Source organism: Mustela lutreola, chromosome 2 (assembly GCF_030435805.1).
Source record: "Mustela lutreola isolate mMusLut2 chromosome 2, mMusLut2.pri, whole genome shotgun sequence".
NCBI lineage: Eukaryota > Metazoa > Chordata > Mammalia > Carnivora > Mustelidae > Mustela > Mustela lutreola.
The window spans coordinates 75,943,541-75,963,123 of NC_081291.1; the positions used below are offsets into that span (position 1 = coordinate 75,943,541).

Below are 19,583 nucleotides of genomic sequence, written 5' to 3' on the forward strand. Positions count from 1 at the left end.
GGTTACACATAGCACCACCCCTGCCTGGGCTGATCAGTCTCACACCCACATCCTGCAGCCTTGGCTCTCCGGCAGCGGTTAGCACATGGCACGGGCCGTGCTGCCAGCATGGGCTGGGCGGCACCCGGGGCTCTGTCTTCCTCCATGCCCCAGGTAGCTCTCCCAGCTGCTGAGGTGCCTAGACAGAAGGCCTCGTATTGCATTTTTGTTTTTTAATTTTGGTAAAAGATACATAAAACTTACCAGTTTAACCATTTTTAGGGGTGCAGTAGCATCATGTTGTTGGGCAGCCGCCGCCACCATCCATCTCCAGAACATTTCATTCTTCCCAAATGGCACTGTGCCCATTAAACATGAACTCCCCGGTCCCTGCTCTCAGTCCCTGGCCACAATTCTTTCTGTCTCTGACTTGTAACTTCTCTAGGAACCTCCTGTAAATGGCATCAGACGGTTCTAGTCCTTAGATGTCTGCTTATTTCACTCAGTATCATGACTTTGAGGTTCTTCATGTTGTACTATGTTCCAGAATCTCCTACCTTATTTTTTCTTTTTAAAGGGCTGCTTGCGTGGCTCTTGAATACTGCTTTCTGTTTGTGTGTGAACAGTACTGGCTTCCACCCTTCACCACCAATTTACTCTGAAAATATGCAAATCTGCCTCTGCTGTTCTCCTTCCCCAGGGAGGGGGTGGTGTGCACACACACGGGTGGGGCCCCCAGGCTTCCCCATGAGTTCTGTGGGCCCCATCACTCTACTCCTGGTTGACAGCCTCAGTTAATGAGAAATCCTTGTGCAATTGGCCAAGTCAATTATTTTATTACAAAACACACACACACCCCTACACAGACACACACACACACAAAACACACACAAAACACACACAGACAAACACACAATGGGAATTAAGGCTGAGGCCCGAAAGGAGCCAGGATCTCTGATCTCGGGACAGGCTGACCGCAGACTGCTTCTGCAGATGTGCCTCACTTAAGAAAGAGGGTCTCTCCCAGAGGGACTTCCCAAGCTAGATAAATTAGGAGATGGCTTGGTTTCTATAAGGGGACTTAAGGCGGCTTCACTCCCCCTGAGGAATGTGAAGCAGAAGCAGATTTAGGCAGGCGTTTCCAGAAACCCCTCCCTCGTGAGTTAAGTGGGGTCATCGGTCCCTGAGGCGACAGGAGGGAGAGACCAGATCTCCCTGGAGGCTGGTCTTCATTCCCAGGCGGGGAGGACTATTCTCCAAGGACTGGAAAGAGGCTCAGCGTGGCTCTGGAGCCCAGGACACCCTCCTACGTGGATGGGGCTTTGGCACAGGAGCTCAGGGTCAGAAGCCCTTCATGGGGGCTGGCCCACTGACCCTCCTGTCTGCAGGGCCTCCAGCGGGGCCAGCCTGGGGTGGCGTCACACAGCTGCATCTTGGGAAGGAAATGACAAAGTTAGAGGGCTGGCCGGGCAGGGCCCACAGAGAAGCCACACAGCAGGGGGCCGAGCCCAAGCTGGGCTCAGTGCACTTCCTCCCCCACCCAGCACCAACTGCCCTAGGAGTGATTTTAGTCTTTCTGAATACACTTCTTAAAGAGAAAAAAATTAGTAGTGCGGGGAGGATTTCCCTTCCTGCTACCCCTCTCCGCCTAGGCATATCCTCAGAGGGACTTGAACTGCTTTAGCTCCTTCTTTTGGTTCTTCCATCCCCCCAAAAAAATTTTTTTAAGAATTTATTTATTTATGGGGCGCCTGGGTGGCTTAGTGGGTTAAAGCCTCTGCCTTCAGCCCAGGTCATGATCCCAGGGTTCTGGGATCGAGCCCCGCATCGGGCTCTCTGCTCAGTGCAGAGCCTGCTTCTCTCTCTCTCTGCCTGCCTCTCTGCCTACTTGTGTTCTCTGTCAAATAAATAAATAAAATCTTTAAAAAAAAAAAAAAGAATGTATTTATTTATTTGACAGAGAGAGATCACAAGTAGGCAGAGAGGCAGGCAGAGAGAGAGAGGAGGAAGCAGGCTCCTCGCTGAGCAGAGAGCCCGATTCGGGACTCGATCCCAGGACTCTGGGATCATGACCTGAGCCGAAGGCAATGGCTTAACCCAATGAGCCACCCAGGTGCCCCATTCCTTCCCAAACTTTAAGCCCTATGTTTCTGCCAGTATTTACACACGTATCACCTTCAGCTGTTACCTAGAAACACTCTTCTTTACTTTTCATCCTTCATTTTTCCTTAAACAGCTTAACGGAGATATACTCCAGGTACCATATAACCCACCCGTCTAAATTGTACACTTCTAAGTGTACACATATTCACAGGACGGCACCAGAACTCACTGTCACAATATGAAAATGTCTCGTCACTTCCAAGAGGCCCCCTGCCCATCTGCCATCCCGTCCCCTAGCCCCTGGTCACCCCCCACCCCATGCCCTCCCCGCCATCTACTTTCTGCCTCTTGGGATGAGTCTATTCAACACATTTCCCATCAATGGGATCCTACAGCCTGTGGTCTTTTGTGCCTGGGTCCCTGCCCTCAGCGTCCTGTTAACTTTTTGTCAGCAGCTTCTGGAAGGAAATGGAAGCTCTGATGAAATAAGCCCTCTGCGGGGCAGCTCAACCCCCAGACGGTACATGCTCTGCTATTTTGTAGTGTATATATTTTTTTAAGATTTATTTATTTATTTATTTGACAGAGATCACAAGTAGGCAGAGAGAGAGGAAGGGAAGCAGGCTCTCTGAGAAAGCCCTATGCGGGGCTCAATCCCAGGACCCTGGGATCATGACCTGAGCCGAAGGCAGAGGCTTTAACCCACTGAGCCGCCCAGGTGCCCTGCAGTGTATTCTTTTAAAGGAAACAAGAACAGAGGAAGGAAGGCTGGAGTAGAGAAGGGAACTAATGAAAATTGTTGGCTCAAGTTCTCAGCAGTGTTACTTCTAGGAATGTATTCTAAAGAGAGTATCAGGGATGAGTATGGGGCTATATTTACAAGGATGTTCTTTACAACACTGCTTAGTAGCAAAGAGTTAAAAAAAAAACAAATGAAACATAATGACCCCAAGTAGGAGACAAACTATGACACAGACGTGCAGTGGGGTCAGTGCCACACCATGCAGCCATTAAAAGTGAGGGAGAAGAGGGGACTTGGCTGGCTCAGTCAGTGGAGCATGTGACTCTTGATCTCAGGGTTGTGAGTTCGAGTCGCACGTTGGGTACAGAGGTCACTTAAAAATAAAATCTTGGGGGACGCCTGGGTGGCTCAGTTGGTTAAGCAGCTGCCTTCGGCTCAGGTCATGATCCCAGGATCCTGGGATCGAGTCCCACATCAGGCTCCTTGCTCGGCAGAGAGCCTGCTTCTCCCTCTGCCTCTGCCTGCCTTTCTGTCTGCCTGTGCTCGCTCGCTCGCTCTCCCTCTGTCTCTGACAAATAAAATCTTTAAAAAAATAAAAAATAAATAAATAAATAAATAAAATAAAATCTTGGGGCACCTGGGTGGCTCAACGGGTTAATCCTCTGCCTTCGCTCAGGTCATGATCTCAGAGTCCTGGGATTGACCCTTGCACTGGGCGCTCTGCTCAGCAGGGAGCCTGCTCCTCCACCCCCGCCCCGCCTGCCTCTCTACCTACTTGTGATCTGTCAAAATCTAAACAAAAACGGGGTGCCTGGGTAGCTCAGTGAGTTAAAGCCTCTGCCTTCGGCTCAGGTCATGATCTCAGGGTCCTGGGATCGAGCACTGCATGGGGCTCTCTGCTCAGCAGGGAGCCTGCTTCCACTTCTCTCTCTCTGCCTGCCTCTCTGCCTGCTTGTGATCTCTGTCAAATAAATAAAATCTTAAAAAAAAAACTTAAAAAAAAAACTAAAAAAATAAAATCTTAAAAGTGAATGAATGAATGAATTCATAAATAAACTCTTTAAAAAAAAAAAAACCATGTTGGAGATAAATCCTCAACCATGTGGGGAAAATGCCTGATAGGCAGTTAAGTAGGAGAACAAGAGCACGTTACAGTAACACAAGAAGTCTGATCCTTTAATAAAAGCAACATATATATCTATAGATCTTTATACCTATCTATGTATCTTTACATCCGCCCATCCATCCCTCCATCCAGAGAAAGGAAATACTGGAAGGACAGACACCCAGCAGCTGCTCTTCCTGGGTCATGTGATAACAGATGGTTTTCATGAAATTTTTTTTTCTTTATGTGCACTTTGTAAATTCTCTGCACTTCACTTTTGTCATTAGGAATGATTTAAAGAAAATGCTTCAGCATTAGAGGCGGACATGTGAGGGTATCCCGGGTGTGGAAATGAGGCAAGGGCAGAGGGTCTTGGGTTCCACCTTTCCAACTAGGCCCCATGCCTCTAGGCCTCCCCTTCAGTGGGGCCCTTCCCTGTTGTGGAGTTTGGTCAGCACTGTTGCTGACCGAACTCCACAACAGGCTGTCCTCCCGTTCCCCAGCAGAGGGAACTTTCAGAGATGGCCTGTGTTTGGACAAGCGGAACTCACCTGTTGACTGGGTCACACATGAGATCTTGTAGGACATCCAGATACTCGCCAGGCAGAGGAATGTGGCCACGAAACCAAAGATCTGCACAGGACAGGGAGGAAAGGAAGTTCCAAGGCCCAGGGCCAATCACTCAGGCTGTCCTTTATGTTTCTCATTCCTGTACCAGCTGTGGCCCAGAGGGAGCCTGGGGAATTGAGTGACTTGACACCTGGGCCTTGCTCAGGTGCAGGGCCGGTCCCCAGGCCTCCCCCAGCAGGGCCCTGGCTCAGGACTGGCCCTCAGGCTCTGGCCTCCACCTCCTGGCCCTCCTCACTCCAGGCAACTTCAGGGCCCACGTTCGGGTTTGTATTTACAACTGAGCTAAGGCCAAGACACTGCACAAGACAGTTACTGGGTTAGCGAAAGAGGAAAAGGTGGAACTGTACATTTCAGTTGGGGTTTTTACATTTCTAACGTTCAAATGGACTTTACTGATGGGGCAGGGTTGCATTTCATTCATAACGGCTTTCTGTTCCGTCTTGCTGTATAGCTGTGTACTAATAGTCAGAATCTGAGGCCTTGATACACGGTTTTATGTTTGCACATACTTCAACAATAGTAGACTAAAATCAGTTGAGGCAGCGCTCCTTCCCTTTCTGAGGCTCCCCGTTGTGCTGAAGTGGCTAACCTCGCTGACCTAGGAAAGCTGACCCAGCCCAGTCCAGCTTCATTTAAAGAGGAGGAACAGGGCCCCCAGAGAGGAAAAGGGCCTCAGGGCAGGGCTCCTCCGATGGTCCAGAGAGAAGCAGGTGCACCCTCTGGTGTCTGTCTGGCCCTTCGAAGCCTGAAGCCATTTCCTCACCTGTGAACACCTGCAGTAGCTCTAATTTACCGACCAATAGCTCTAATTTACTGTGCCCATGTTCTAAGCCCATCAGGGGTGCTGTTCCCTTCTACTCATACCACTTTGCTAGGTGGAGGCTGCTGTTACTTCCCGTCTCCCTCATCTGCAGCTGAAGACATGGAGGGACCGCAAGTCAACTCCTTTGCCCAGGGCCGCGAGCCAGTGAGGGCCGGACATGGGACGTGGGCCCTAGGAACCTGGCTCCAGAGCCTAGGTCGACTGTAGCCCGGGTGTTCCCGGACTCACCAATGGCTTCAGGCTGGTGACGTGGCCACAATGAGCTGATGTGCAGCAGGAAGAGCCCGGGAGCAGCCAGAGACCAAGGGCACAGTCTCCAAGGCCCTGGTTCGCTTTTCAAGCCCAGCTGCTGGTTTACAGAAGCAGCTGCCCCCTCTCCCCACCGGCCCACACCCGCCTTCCCCTCCCCCAGGCCCCTTTCCTTGGCTCCTTTTGTACCGATTGTCTACAGCACATAATTAGCCTACTGGAGCCTGTCCTGGCCCCTCATGGTCTGTTCTGCACAATTAGCACATGAGCTGCCATCCCAGGCTCCTACTGTCTGCACTGCATAATTGAACAGTTTACTATATCGCTACATCACGCTCTTCTGGATGACCATGCCTTCTTTGCTCATTGTTTCATGGGCCTTGACTTTGACTCTACACTGGATGACCCTTTTCTTATAAGCAAGGACTGTATCTTTTAATTTATTCTGGCTTCCCCATGGCCAAGGCTTTATCCTATTTACTAAGATGGTGTATGATAAATTGGGCTTACTGGGATTCCAGGGCTAACAAATGCGGTTGGGGCAACCTGAATCATAAAACCCAGCAGGAAACTCCCCATGCACCAGTCTCCTCTGTGTCTCCCCCAACTGCCTGCCTGTCCTGGGGCGGGTGGGAAGCTGGGGTGGTACCCACCCCTCTCATTGGGGACTGGGGGGTGTGGGGTACTTAAGCCGATGAGTGTTCAGAGGCTTGGTGGCCCCCTCTATCAATGTGCTGCCTGTGCCCACCTTTGGAGGACAGACCCCACCCCTGAGTGGAATTCCAGGCATTTAACCCACTCCCAGCCCAAAGTCTGGAGACTTTTGCTAACATGTAAATGAAAGAGCGATTGTCCCATAAAGCTTTTCTTAAAATTCATTTAAAAAATTAAAGGTGCCTGGGTGGCTCAGTCAGTTAAGCATCCGACTTGATTCTGGCTCAGGTCATGACCTCAGAGTTGTGAGAGGGAGCCCCGTGCCGACATGGAGCCTGCTTAAGATTCTCTCTCTCTTCCTCTGCGCCTCCCCTGCCTTCACATGCACCTGCTCTCTCTCCCTCCCTCTCTAAAAAAAAAACCTCATTTAAAAAATTTAATCTGCTCAATAGTGAGGCAAATCAGGCCACCCAACTGTAACGGATTAGCTGAATCAGAAATCAGCTAACAGGAATCTATAAGCCTTTTAAAAATAAATACATATACACATACATACATATATTTGCGTCGGTGTGGTAAATAATGCTCCCACATTACTGTATTTTTGAACATTTCTATGCTTCTATTCAGACTACCAGATGGATTAGTTTTCACCTCTGAAAGGTCTAGGAGTGTTGTTTCTTGACCTGAATACTGTTACAAGTAAGGACCAGCAAAGCTAGGACTCATGGCAGGTATCACTGATGGATCACACGTGCTCTTCCCCTGGGCCCCAAAGAGGCCTTGGGATCTTTGCACAGCTCTGAGGCTGCCATCAACAAATGACCCGAATGGCCCCCTGATGTAAGAAGTGGCTGGCAGAGGGAGGGCCAGGCCACTGGGGCCATTTGATTGTGCCAGGAACCCTGACCAGCCATCTGCTGAGACCCTTTGCTGTGGGCCCGGCTCTTTCGAGGCTGCTGTTAGCTAGGTGGGTTCTGATGAGTACTTTTCTGGGGAAGAAAGTCCCCAGGAAACAATCCCCTCACTGCCCATCAGGAAGAAAATGCTCTAGAAGTGAATTCATTCGTGAAGGTTCCCTGAGACCATCCTTACCGCTCCAGCTACCAGCCCGCTCTGGCTGTAACTCTTAGAGGCTGCCACAATGGAGGCGATCAGGAGGAGGAGGGTACCGATCAAATAGTGCAGAAGTTCCTGGGGACAAAAACAAAGCAAAGCAGTGGGTCGGGAGGTCTACTCCTGGCTCTCAGGGACAACTGGGTACAGAAGAGAGGAACAGAGGGGAGGGAGTAATATCACCTCTTCTCCTCATGGCATCCTGACAGGAGCAGTTAGCTCACAGGGAGCAGACACGGAAGGCTGGCCACGATGAGGCCCCGCAAGACAGAAAAGGAGCTGGGCAGGCAGCCAGAGAGATGACAGAGAGAAAGGACACTTGTCGTGTGAGGAGAGATATCCACTAAGGTCTGCTCCACTCCTGAGAGCACTCTGTAGACAGTACCCTGACCTCCAGCCAAAGCTACTGAAAGCAAACAGCTTCTCACAACTCCCAGGCTATGGAGTTTAAAGGAAAATGCCAGCTCTGAGAAGCAAAGCCCCTTCAAGAGGTGTGTACCTCTCCCTGCTTCAGAGAAAGGTCTGGGCTAACGACATGCTGGCTTTGCTGGCTGCCTGGAGTGCCGCCCGCGCTGGGAACAGTTTTAGGTATGGACTTGAGAAGCTGGTCCCCTCAGACTTAGAGTCAGAGCTAGGAGTGAGGTCAGGGGCCTTCTGTGAAGTGCTTGTGGGGCTGGGGAGAGCTGACTTTCTGGCCCCTAATAAGCCTCCTCGCTTTGTCCTCATTTCATCTTCTCTCTTCTCTGTTCTCCAGAAATCTGCCCTCAGGCCACACTGCTGAGTGTGTTAGCTGGGCAGATTCCGCCTCTGCTTCCATCCATCTGCACCCCATTCACCCCCCGGGCTCAAAACAGCATCCCCACAGGCCATGAATGAGGCTGAACCTTGGTCATTCAGCAGCAGGGTAAGGCTTCCACCTTCTTCCTTCTTCCTCCCCATTAAAGACCAGATCAGAGGAGAACTGGGGCTTAGGGCCACAAGAGGACTCCCTCTGGATCTGGAGCATATTCGTTTTTAGTTGTCTTCCATGAGGATCCAGAAATTAGTTCTTCGCAAAGTTCTGCCCAGGGCAGGCACGTATTAAATTTTGGAAAAGTGGGGCGCCTGGGTGGCTCAGTGGGTTAAGCCACTGCCTTCGGCTCAGGTCATGATCTCAGGGTCCTGGGATCGAGGCCCGCATCGGGCTCTCTGCTCAGCGGGGAGCCTGCTTCCCTCTATCTCTCTCTCTCTGCCTGCCTCTCCATCTGCTTGTGATTTCTCTCTGTCAAATTAATAAATAAAATCTTAAAAAAAAAAAAATTTGGAAAAGCATTCCACTTTTAAGCTGCAGCTCATCTGAAAGCTGTGCAAAATCAAAGACCCCTATTTCTCCTTTAGTGACTAGAAAGGACTATCAGAAGGTAGACCACAGAGATTTTGACTGAAGAGCAGATTAGTAACTGAAGTTCCCTACCTCCAAGATTCTCAAACGAAGAAAGGAATACGACACGGGGTAGAGAAAACTGACTTGAGAGACTGCTAAATCGAAAATGCCTCCACAGTATCCCATCAAAAATGTGGGGCTGAGCTTACCTTCCAACACATACTCCCCCATTCCTGCCCCCAGCCCTTTTCTCTCCTGCGGGAATCTCTCCTCCAGCTGCTTCATTATCACCAGTCCTCATCATCATTCTTTTGTTCTCAAAAGAAGCAGAAAGGTGCCATAACTTTGAAAGGGGCCTCATAACTTTGGAGCACAAAAGAAGTGTCTCTCAAAATAACACAGTAGGTAATAATATTGAATGTGAACAATTCAGCAATCCAATCAAGAAGTGGAGGTTGTCAGATTGGTTCTTTAAGAAGGTAACAGGGGTGCCTGGGTGACTCAGTTAAGTGTCTCAGCTTGGGTCTCGATATCACAGTCATGAGTTCGGGCCCCACGTTGGGCTTCACACTGGGTGTTGCTGTTGTTGTTGTTGTTTTTTAAAAACCAACTACATGCTGTCTGTTGGAGAAACACTTTATACTCAAAGATACAAATAGACTGAAAGCAGAAAGAAGGAAAAGGAAGGTCATTCAAACAGCAACCAAAAGAAAGCTGGAGTCGTTCTACTAGTATCAGGCAAAAATTTTAAAACAAAAATGTTACCAGAGATAAAGAGGGATATTCTACAAGGACAAAAACGGCAATCTATCAGGAAAACCGAACAATCACAAACAGGTATTCACCTAGTAACAAAGCAACAAGATACATGAAGCAAAAACTCAGCAAAATGAAGGGAGGAACAGGTAATTCAAAAATAACAGCTGGAGACTTCAGTACCCCTCTTTCAATGATGTGTGGAACAATGAGGGAGAAGACCAAGAAGGAAACAGAAGACTCAATGCTGTAAGACAACTAGACCTAACAGACATCGATAAAACACTCTACCCAACAACAGAACATACATTCTTCTCAAATGCATGTTAAGATATTCTCCAGGAGACACTATATGCTAAACCATAAACCTCAACAAATGTGAAGGATTAAAATAATATGAAGTATGTTATTCAACTACAACAAAATGAAATTAGAAAGCAAGAGCAGAAAGAATTTTGGGAAGCCCACGAATACGTAGAAATGAACACATTCCTAACTACTGGGTCAATCAAATGCAGAATCACAAGGGAAATTAGAAAGTACCTGGAGATGAATGAAGAGGAAGACATAATATAATAAAAATTATGGGATGCAACTAAAGCAGTGCTCAGAAAGAAATGTATAGCTGTGCATACCTACATTTAAAAGGAAGAAAGTTTTCAAATTAAAAACCTAATCTTCACCTTAAGACACTGGAAAAACAAGAGCAAACTAAACCTAAAAGCAAGAAGGGGAAAAAAAGGACTGAAGCAGAAATTATGATATAGGGAACAGAAGAACAATAGGGAAAACTAGTGACACCAACACTGGTTCTTTGACATGATCTTTGTTGATCTACAAAACAGCCAAACCTTTAGCTAGACTGATCAAGAAAAAAAAGAGAGAGAATAGATGACCATATTCAAATGACCAGAATCAGAAATGAAAGAGGGGACATCACTATGGATCTTACAGAGAGGTAAAAAGGATTTTTTTTTTTTTTAAAGATTTTATTTATTTATTTGACAGAGAGAAATCACAAGTAGATGGAGAGGCAGGCAGAGAGAGAGAGGGAAGCAGGCTCCCCGCTGAGCAGAGAGCCCGATGTGGGACTCGATCCCAGGACCCTGAGATCATGACCTGAGCCGAAGGCAGTGGCTTAACTCACTGAGCCACCCAGGCGCCCCGGTAAAAAGGATTTTAAAGGAATACCATGAACATTATATACCAGTCAATTAGAAAACTTAGATGAAATAGGCATATTCCTGTAAAGACAGACTACTGAAAATGACTCAGGCAGAAAGAAACAATCTGAACAGATCTATAACAAGTCAAGTTTGAGTTAATAATAATAATAAATTACCCACAGGAAAAACCCAGGCTCAGATGCCTTCACTGCAAAATTCTACCAAGCATTTAAAGAAGAATTAATACCAATTCTTCATAAACTCTTCTAAAAAATATAAGAGATGGTAACACATCCAAAATTACTCTATGAGACCAGTATTATCCTGATAACAAAACCAGACAAAGACATCACAAGAAAACCACAGACCAGTATCTCTTATGAATACAAATATAAAAATCCTCAACAATACACTAGCAAACCAAATCCTATAGCTACATATAAACTGAATTATATAATCATGACCAAAAAGAATTTATCCTAGGAATGCAAATGTGTGATCCACATATGAAAATCAACGTAACATACCATATTAATAGAATATTAAGGGGAAAACCCTCAAATGATTATTTCAATGAGGAAAAAGCATCTGATAAAATCTAACACCTTTTCATTATAAAAACATTTTCATGATAAAAACAGGGGTGCCTGGGTGGCTCAGTAGTTAAGCGTCTGCCTTCGGCTCAGGTCATGATCCCAGGGTCCTGGGATAGAGCCCCACATCGGGCTCACTACTCAGCGGGAAGCCTGCTTCTTCTCCCTCTCCTACTCCCCCTGCTTGTATTCCCTCTCTCTTCGTCTCTTTCTCTGTCAAATAAATAAATAAATAAAATACTAAATAAATAAATAAACAAACACATTCAACAAAGTAGGACTGGAAGTTAACTTCTTCACTCTGATAAAGGACACCTACAAAAATCCATAACACCACATTTAACGATGTTATGATGGAATGCTTTCCTCCTAAGATCAAGAACAAGAAACGATGGTGTGGTCTTGCCACTTCGGTATTCATCTGATTTCTTGCAGTAAGACAAGAAAATAAAATAAAAGGTATCCAGATTGGAAGGGAATATGAAACTATCTCTATTCATAAATGGCATAATCTTATATAAAATCCTAAGGAATCCATTAACAATCTGTTAGATCTAAAATGAGTTCAGCAAGGCTAACGATATAAGATCAATATACAAAAATCTCTTGTATTTCTACCCACTTGCAATGAACAATCCCAGAATGAAATGAAGAAAATAATTACATTTGAAATATCATCAAAAAGAATAAGATACCTAGGAACAAATTTAAGCTCCCCTCCCCCAAAAAGCACAAAATTTATACTCTGAAAACTACAAAACGTTGTTGAAAGAAATCAAATATCTAAATAAATGGGGAAAAATTCCATGGTCCTAGGTCACAAGACTTAATATTGTTAAGATGGCAATATCAAATCAATCTATAGATTCAATGATTTGTATTAGAATCACACTGACTTCTTTGCAGAAACTAAAAAGCTGGAGCACCTGGTTGGCTCAGTAGGTTAAGTCTCTGCCTTTGGCTCAGGTCATGATCTCAGGGTCCTGGGATGGAGCCCTATATCCCCTCTCTCTGCTCAGCAGGAAGCCTGCTTCTCCCTCTCTCGCTCCCCCTGCTTATGTTCCCTTTCTCCCTGTCTCTCTGTCAAATAAATAAAATCTTAAAAAAAAAAAGAAAGAAACTAAAAAGCTGATTCTAAAATTCATATGGAATTTCAAAAATCCAAAACAATCCTAAAAACATGGAAGATTCACAATTCCTAATTTCAAAACTGGCCACAAACCTACAGCAATCGAGACAGTGGGGTAAGATCAAAGCGAGAGTCCAGAGTAAATCCATGTGTTTACGATCAACTAATTTTCAGCAAGGATGCCAAGACAATTCAATGGGGAAAGAACAGTCTTCCCAACAGATGGCGCTGGGACAACTGGATAATTTTTACCTCCAAAAGAATGAAGTTGAATCCTTTTCTCACACTAGACGTGAAAATTAATTCAAAACAGACAGAATATCTAAATGTAACAAACTATGAGAAGAAAACATAGAGGCACACCTTCATGATCTTGGATTTGGCAATGGTTTTTTAGATTTTATACCCACTTTTTTATATACCAAAAAAAGAAAAGCGGTTACATTAGATCTCATCGAGATTAAAAACTTGTGCTTTAACGGACACTATCAAGAAAATGAAAAACAACCAACAGAATGGGAGAAAATGTCTCCCAATCATTTATCTGATAAGGGACTAAAATATACAAAGGACTCTGAGAATTAAGAAATAAAATGACAACCAAATCCAAAACCAGCCAAAGGATCTGTATAGACTTGTCTCTGAAGAAAATTCACAAATGGCCAAGAAGCTCTTCAAAAGATGACTGACATCAACAGTCATTAGAGAAATACAAATCAAAACCATGAGCTACCACTCCACATTCGCTAGCATGACTAAAATCAGAAGGTCAGAAAATAATGAGTGTTGAGAAGGCTGTGGAGCCACTTAGAACCCTCATACACTGCCGATGGAAATGTCAACTGGTTAGCCACTGTGGAAAAGAGTCCAGCCGCTCTTCAAAGATGAGACATAGTTAGCATGGGGTCCCACAGTTCTACTCTCAGGTATCCTCCCAAGCAAAATGAAAACATGTCCACACCAAAGACTTGTAAACATGAATGTTCACATCAGTGTTAGTCATAACAGCCAAAAGGTAGAAATGACCCAAATGTCCATCCATGATGAATGAATAAACAAGACATGGTCTGTCCTTCCAATGGACTATGACTTGGCTATGAAACAAACGAAGTACTGGCCTACACTATGACAGAGATAAGCCATGCTTATCTTACACTGCTAAGTGTAAGAAGCCAGTCACAGAAGAGCACACATGTGATTCCACTTACAGGAAATACCTAGAAGAAGAAGATCCACAAGACAGAAAGTAGATCAGTGGTTGCTTTCAGGCTGGAGAAGCTGAGAGGTGGGAGTGTTGGCTAAAGGCGATGGGGTTTCTTTCTGAGGCGAGGAAAATGTTCTAAAATTGACTGTGGTGATGCTTGCACAACTCTGGGAGTATGCTAAAATCCGCTGAATTATACACTTTAAATGGGCAATCAGATGGCATGCGAACTACATGTCTATCAGGCTATTTAAATAAATAATAGAGTGGGAAGAAAAACATCCTGGAAACTTCTGAAATCTTTCCTCGGACTCTACTGTCCCATTTAAATGAAAAATCTTGTCATAACAGTATGACCACTCATGGCCTTTATCAGCTTCCTCCTCCCACCTCATGCACACAGATGTCCCCTTTTCTGTCCCTTGAGAAAGCGCATGCACAGCCTTCTTGTCCCTGGAAGAAACCAGCGGGACATGGGCAGCGATGCCCGCCAGACGCTGCCTGCCAGACGGTGAGCAGTTCAGGGCTGCTGCAGGAAGAGATGATGCTGGCGGCTGTGGGGGAAGGGCGGATGGGACAGACTCCGTCAGCTCTCAGGGCCCCAGCTCCTAACCTGACCTCTGGGAGCCCAGAATGGGGCCAGGCCACCCCCTTACCGACAGGGGCCAGCTGATGCACGTGAGCAAGCGGTAGAGGCGGAACAGGTGCACCAGATAAAAGACGAGGATCATTATCAAGTTGCAGATGGTGACCACTTGGAAGTAGCTGTAGGCACTGTAGCTGTACCACACAGAGCTCCTCACGCAGATGAAGGCGATCAGCAGCGTGACCTGGGACAGAGATACAGACACGTCAGACACAGGCCCGCCCACGACGGACGCCCACGGAACCAGCAACAGCAGCCCGCCGAGGAACTGCGGCACTTCTGGTGATTTCCTGACAAACTAGCCGTGAGGCCGGAAAGGGCCAAGTTCCCAGAGCGCGTGCTTTTAAGGCTGAAGTGCATTATGTTTGCATCAGACAGAGGGCAGGAACGCAGGAAAATAACCAAGCAGAATCATTCCATTTATTTCCCTATTAGGTGGACCTGTAGGAAGTTGCCAATATTGGACGGTTTCTGACCCACAAAGGTGGCGATTCCTATGTCACAAGTTATCAGCTAGCGGAGGGTAAGCTACCATTTACTGATGCCCGATGTACATGATCTCCTGGAGGCCTCACAGAAATCTGCCAGGGAGAGGATATCACCCCCATGTTCATATTTGGGAAACTGAGGTACACCAGTTCAGTAATTAGTCCAAGACTACCCAGCTCATCAGCGGTGGAGGTGGGATTCAAAACCCAAGTCTGTCTGACTCCAGGGACCCGTTCCTCCGTGTCAGCTAGTTTTGCCTTCCAAGAATATAAGCCCTCCTCACACGCAAGCCGAGGAAGGAGGACATGTTATGAAACACAAAGGAATCCTGGTTATTCAAGGCTTGCCTGCTCATCACTGGGCATGTGGTGAGAGCTCACCCAGTATATTGTTGCAAATGAATGACTGGGCAGAATTAATAAATTAATGAATTAAGAGGTCTGGTAGATTATTAGCAACAAATGAATGCCATGGGAGAGCAGAATGGAAGAGGAGAGAGAAGATTCTAAGTTTTTGTGAGGGCCGCTCAAAAAGAGTAAAATCCCATTTTTGTTCCCATGTAGGGAACAAACCACTAACACACACAGGGGTAAATGTATAAAAAACCTTGGGACCAATTTTAAAAGTACACTTAATTTTGGATAAAGCTGATTTTTTACTGCTGCTTTCCTACAGAACAGTGAGCAAAGATGTGCGACAGAGAGACTTTGTGTCCTATGGGACACTCGGCAGTGCCTCGTTTGGTTGTCACCACTATGGGAGGTTTCTGTGGGCATTTAGTGGGTAGATGCCAGGGATGCTACTGCACACCCCCAAATGCATAGGACAGTCCCCACAACAAAGAACCATCTGGTCTCAAATGTGGCCCAGCAGAAACCTGCTGTAGAAGATGTGAATGTCGGGGCGCCCAGGAGGCTCATTGGGCTAAGCATCTGCCTTCAGCTCAGGTCATGATCCCAGAGTCCTGGGATCAAACCCCACATCGAGCTTCCTGCTCAGTGGGAGTCTGCTTCTCCCTCTGACCTTCACCCTACTCATGCTCTCTCTCTCTCTCACTCTCCCTCTCTCAATAAGATAAAATCTTTAAAAAAAGAAAATGTGAGTCTATCACAAGCATTGAATCATACAATGGAGCTAATACCGGTTGAAAGGGTTAGTGTGAAACATACTCTGTTTTCTGAAGACCCTTAATCCATTCTGGTAAACTCCTCAGAACAGGCACAAGGGCGAGAAGAGAGTCTCGTGGAAGATGAAGGCGGGTGCGAGGAGTGCTCTGCTTGCCGGATCCGAACAGCGGAGGGACTCTGACACAAAGGGACCCTCGACATTTGCCTAGTCCCCGTTGCTAATGAGCAACGTGAGTATTTTCATTTTTTCGGTTCCTCTCAAGCCAGCCAGGCTTGCTAATATAATATGATTCATGCCCTGAGGTTGTTTTAAAGCTCCAAGGGGAGGTTTGCTTCACCCAGCACTGGGCATGATCACCAGGGCTGCTCATCAGTCCCCATGTCTATGGGTCTCCCCACCTCCTGCTGACACCCCTCTCAGAAAGGGGGGCCTTCAGGGCCCACCTTAAAATGCAGAGAACTCAGGATTATGCAAGGCCATTCCTAGGGGGAGAAGCAAATTTGTGTCTAATTTAATGCAAAGACTAATCTGTACAACTCTTCATCTGTGACAGTCACCTCTTTCTCATGGTGACACAGAGATGTGGGAGTTTCCCAGTGAATAGGGGGGTCTGTGCAGGTCTTCCCCTCTGAGTTCCCAGGGCTGAGGACCTTGTAGCAGCAAGGATGTTACTGCTCTACCACAAAACTATCTCAGATCCGCCTGGAAAACATTCTCCTGAAGGAAGACATCCAGAATTCAGTTCGATTGGCCTAAAGCCACCTACCACTTGCTCTTCTTCAAAGAATCCCAATTTTGGAAAATCTCATTTAGACCACAGATGGCATACACTAATGCATGCAACTAAATCTTTCTTTTTGTCCAATAATTCACCCATTCCTACTTTAAATGGCCAGCATCTTGGCCAGCGCACCTTAAAAAAAAAAAAAAAAATTTTTTTTTTTTAACTGACATCTCAACTTTTCGGAACTCTTCTAGGCCAGCAAGTAACCTCTGCAAATGCTGGAGACCCCTGAGTCATCTAGATCAATACTCTGGGGGCAGCCAGAAAGGTGCAGAAGAATGAGCAAGCCAAACCATCGTGGAGAAAAGGCCCTGGGGTATGGCTTCCCCCTACCACGCCCCCCTCGCTGTAACCAGGGCCCCCTCAGACCTCTTGTTTTCAGTTAGAAAAGCAAATAAAAAACACAGTGGAATGGAAGGCACTTGTGGTTCTGTTCAGAGTAACTTAAATGTGATCCATCCAACGGACTAACTTGTTTCCCTAGGGGCCCTCTAGCTCCCCTCATAAAGGTTTGTTCTTTTATATCAAACTGCCATGAAAGTTGCAAATAAAATCTCTAGCACACATGTCCGGGGGTTTAAAAGGAATGCTATGAGTCCCCTCCACCCAGAGTCAGGGTCTCACACCCCTGCTGTGGTACTGTTCAGAATCGCTGGAATCATCTCACATTGAAACCACCCCCTTTACCCCCAAACTGTGTTGTTTCTGACTTCATTCTATCGGAGTTCTTACTAGCGGGAAGAGATGATTTTTTTGGAAGCAGCAGTGGGCTTAAATTGCACAGATGAGGCAGGGTGACATCACCAGAGGAATGTTCCTCCGCCAGAATTCTGCAACTAAAACATCCTGGTCTCCCCAGCCAGGCGCCAGGCAGCTTGTTTGGGTTCTCAGCCTGGGTGGGGGTCCCTCAAGAAAGAAACCACCTGCAGCCTGCAGTCTGTGCCCTCAAACACTCCCTCAAGCAGGTTTGATCTTCCCATGCACCTGCCAAGTCTGGTCCACTGAGCATTCCGGCATCTGACTGAAGATGGCACCAGACACCTTATATTTCAAGAACCCCGGGATGGATGCAGGCAGGTCACCCAACCCCACCTTCTCATGGGGGTTTTTGCCCTGACCTTGGAATAATGTTTCAGTGAGGGAGACAGGCAGGAGAAAGAAAAGTAGCTGATGAAAGCCAGCATCAAAAGGTCTCAGACCCAACTGTACGAGGCTTTTCTGGAAAAGCCTAGGAGATGAAAGCCAGTCTTGTTCAAAAAGTCAGAGATGGGGTGAGTCAGTGATTGCAAAGTGCATTTGTAGATGCAGGCGGGCTCATAAATGACTTCGCTTGGCCGTGGGCAGGCAGGAAGAAGAATTTGATATGCTTCTAACTTCTGAATTCTGCCGTGCGGTGGGCAGAAATTTCCCCCCACCTTACCGTTAAAGCCCCCGCTGGCCATCACCGCCAAACAGCCCTTGGGGAACCTCATTAACACCCACGTGCAAGAGAACCCTCCCCAGCTTACTTCCTCTGGATCCCCGTCTCTCTCACCGATATCAGGCTCTAGGTGCAGGCTCCTTCCCACCCCCCCCCCATACCCCAGCATACAGTTCTGTTCTGTATCCATGAATAAAAAATGCCATCAAAAGCACAAGGGAGGGGGAATAATCCAAAGAACATGATGTCAGGGGTCCTCAGATGGAGGTCTCAAGCAGGCCTCTAATTAGTGTACTGGGTTCTGACTGACTATGTAGCAAAGGACCTGCAGCTTATTAAAAACCAAATACGCTTGTCCAGGCTGGGACTATTTCCGGAAGGACACATAAGAAACTGGCCGCCTCAAGGGACAACTGATTATTTAGCGGTTTTTCAAATTTGCTATTTTCTTTTCTTGATTATTAAAAAAAAATACACTAAGCTGTTAAAAAAAAAAAAAGCGCATCCTTTTTTTAAGGACACAACTTGGAGATCTTTAATGGTACAGATTTACCCTTTGCTTTCAGTTGGCTGAGGCTTTATTTGACCCAGCGTTTCTCAACCTCAGTACTACTGGCATGTGGGGTTGGGTAGTTCTTTTTGGTGGCGGCTATCCGGGAGGATGGTTAGCAGGATCCCGGTCTCCACCCACGAGGCAGAGCCCAGAGCCCTTCCCTAGGTGCAAGAACCACAAATGTCTTCAGATGTTGGCAAAGGTTGTCGAAGGCAAAGAACCGCTACCTTAAACAACCTTTTGCTAAGGGGTATTTGTCTAATCCCCCGTTTTTTACTAATATACACAACCCTGCAAAAGAATATCCTTGGACATGCCTCTTTATGTATGTATGAACATTTCTGAAAGGCTCTCCGAAGTGAAACTGACGTAGAAAACAGGCAGAAGAAAAGTTATTAAATTTCCTTACTATCTAGAGCCCACTGACAAGTCCTTAAAACAGGCAGAGTGACATTCCTCCAGGGATTCATCTGCTTCCACCTTAATACTTTGCTAAGAGCAAAAGGAAATCCTAGCCTGACGGCTCCCCACCCCCAACCAGGACCCTGTGGGTCTACTTATATAAAAATTCCTTTGGAAACTTCCTTTATCTCTAAACCCTCCAAGATATGTGCTGGCAATCATCCCCAAGCATATGGCCCACCGAGATACATATCTGAAGGGTCTCATGACTAAGGTTTTATTAGATGGTAATAAATGACCTTTTCCCAACAACAGCTAGCCCGTCAAGGTCCTGGAAACCTTGCTTCCAAAATTCCTTAGAGACTTACGCTACCCCTGACCCCCTCCCAAGTTACAAGTATATAATGGACCACTCCTCACAACCGGGAGGCAGCAGCTCTTCCTGCCCACAGGTCCTGTCCCCATGCTTAATAAACCACCATTTTGCACCAAAGATGTCTCAAGAATTCTTTCTTGGTCATCAGCTCCGGACCTCACCCCACCGAACCT

General features: G+C 46.6%; 2 protein-coding genes across 2 annotated transcripts in view; one reads left to right on the plus strand and one right to left on the minus strand.

Annotated features, from left to right (window-relative positions):
* Positions 1 to 17,063, plus strand: part of CMTM6 (CKLF like MARVEL transmembrane domain containing 6) — a 50,412-nt gene extending 33,349 nt beyond the window's left edge. The window contains exons 4-5 of the mRNA XM_059162387.1: positions 15,961 to 16,104; positions 16,854 to 17,063. Of these exons, the coding sequence (XP_059018370.1) occupies positions 15,961 to 16,083 (123 nt within the window). The 3' untranslated portion in view covers positions 16,084 to 16,104; positions 16,854 to 17,063. The remainder of the gene's footprint in view (positions 1 to 15,960; positions 16,105 to 16,853) is intronic.
* The window catches only part of CMTM7 (CKLF like MARVEL transmembrane domain containing 7), a 56,889-nt gene continuing 38,093 nt past the window's right edge, over positions 788 to 19,583 (minus strand). Inside the window, exons 2-5 of the mRNA XM_059162388.1 lie at positions 14,269 to 14,442; positions 7,381 to 7,479; positions 4,481 to 4,562; positions 788 to 1,411 (exon numbers count right to left, since the gene is read on the minus strand). Of these exons, the coding sequence (XP_059018371.1) occupies positions 1,398 to 1,411; positions 4,481 to 4,562; positions 7,381 to 7,479; positions 14,269 to 14,442 (369 nt within the window). The 3' untranslated portion in view covers positions 788 to 1,397. The remainder of the gene's footprint in view (positions 1,412 to 4,480; positions 4,563 to 7,380; positions 7,480 to 14,268; positions 14,443 to 19,583) is intronic.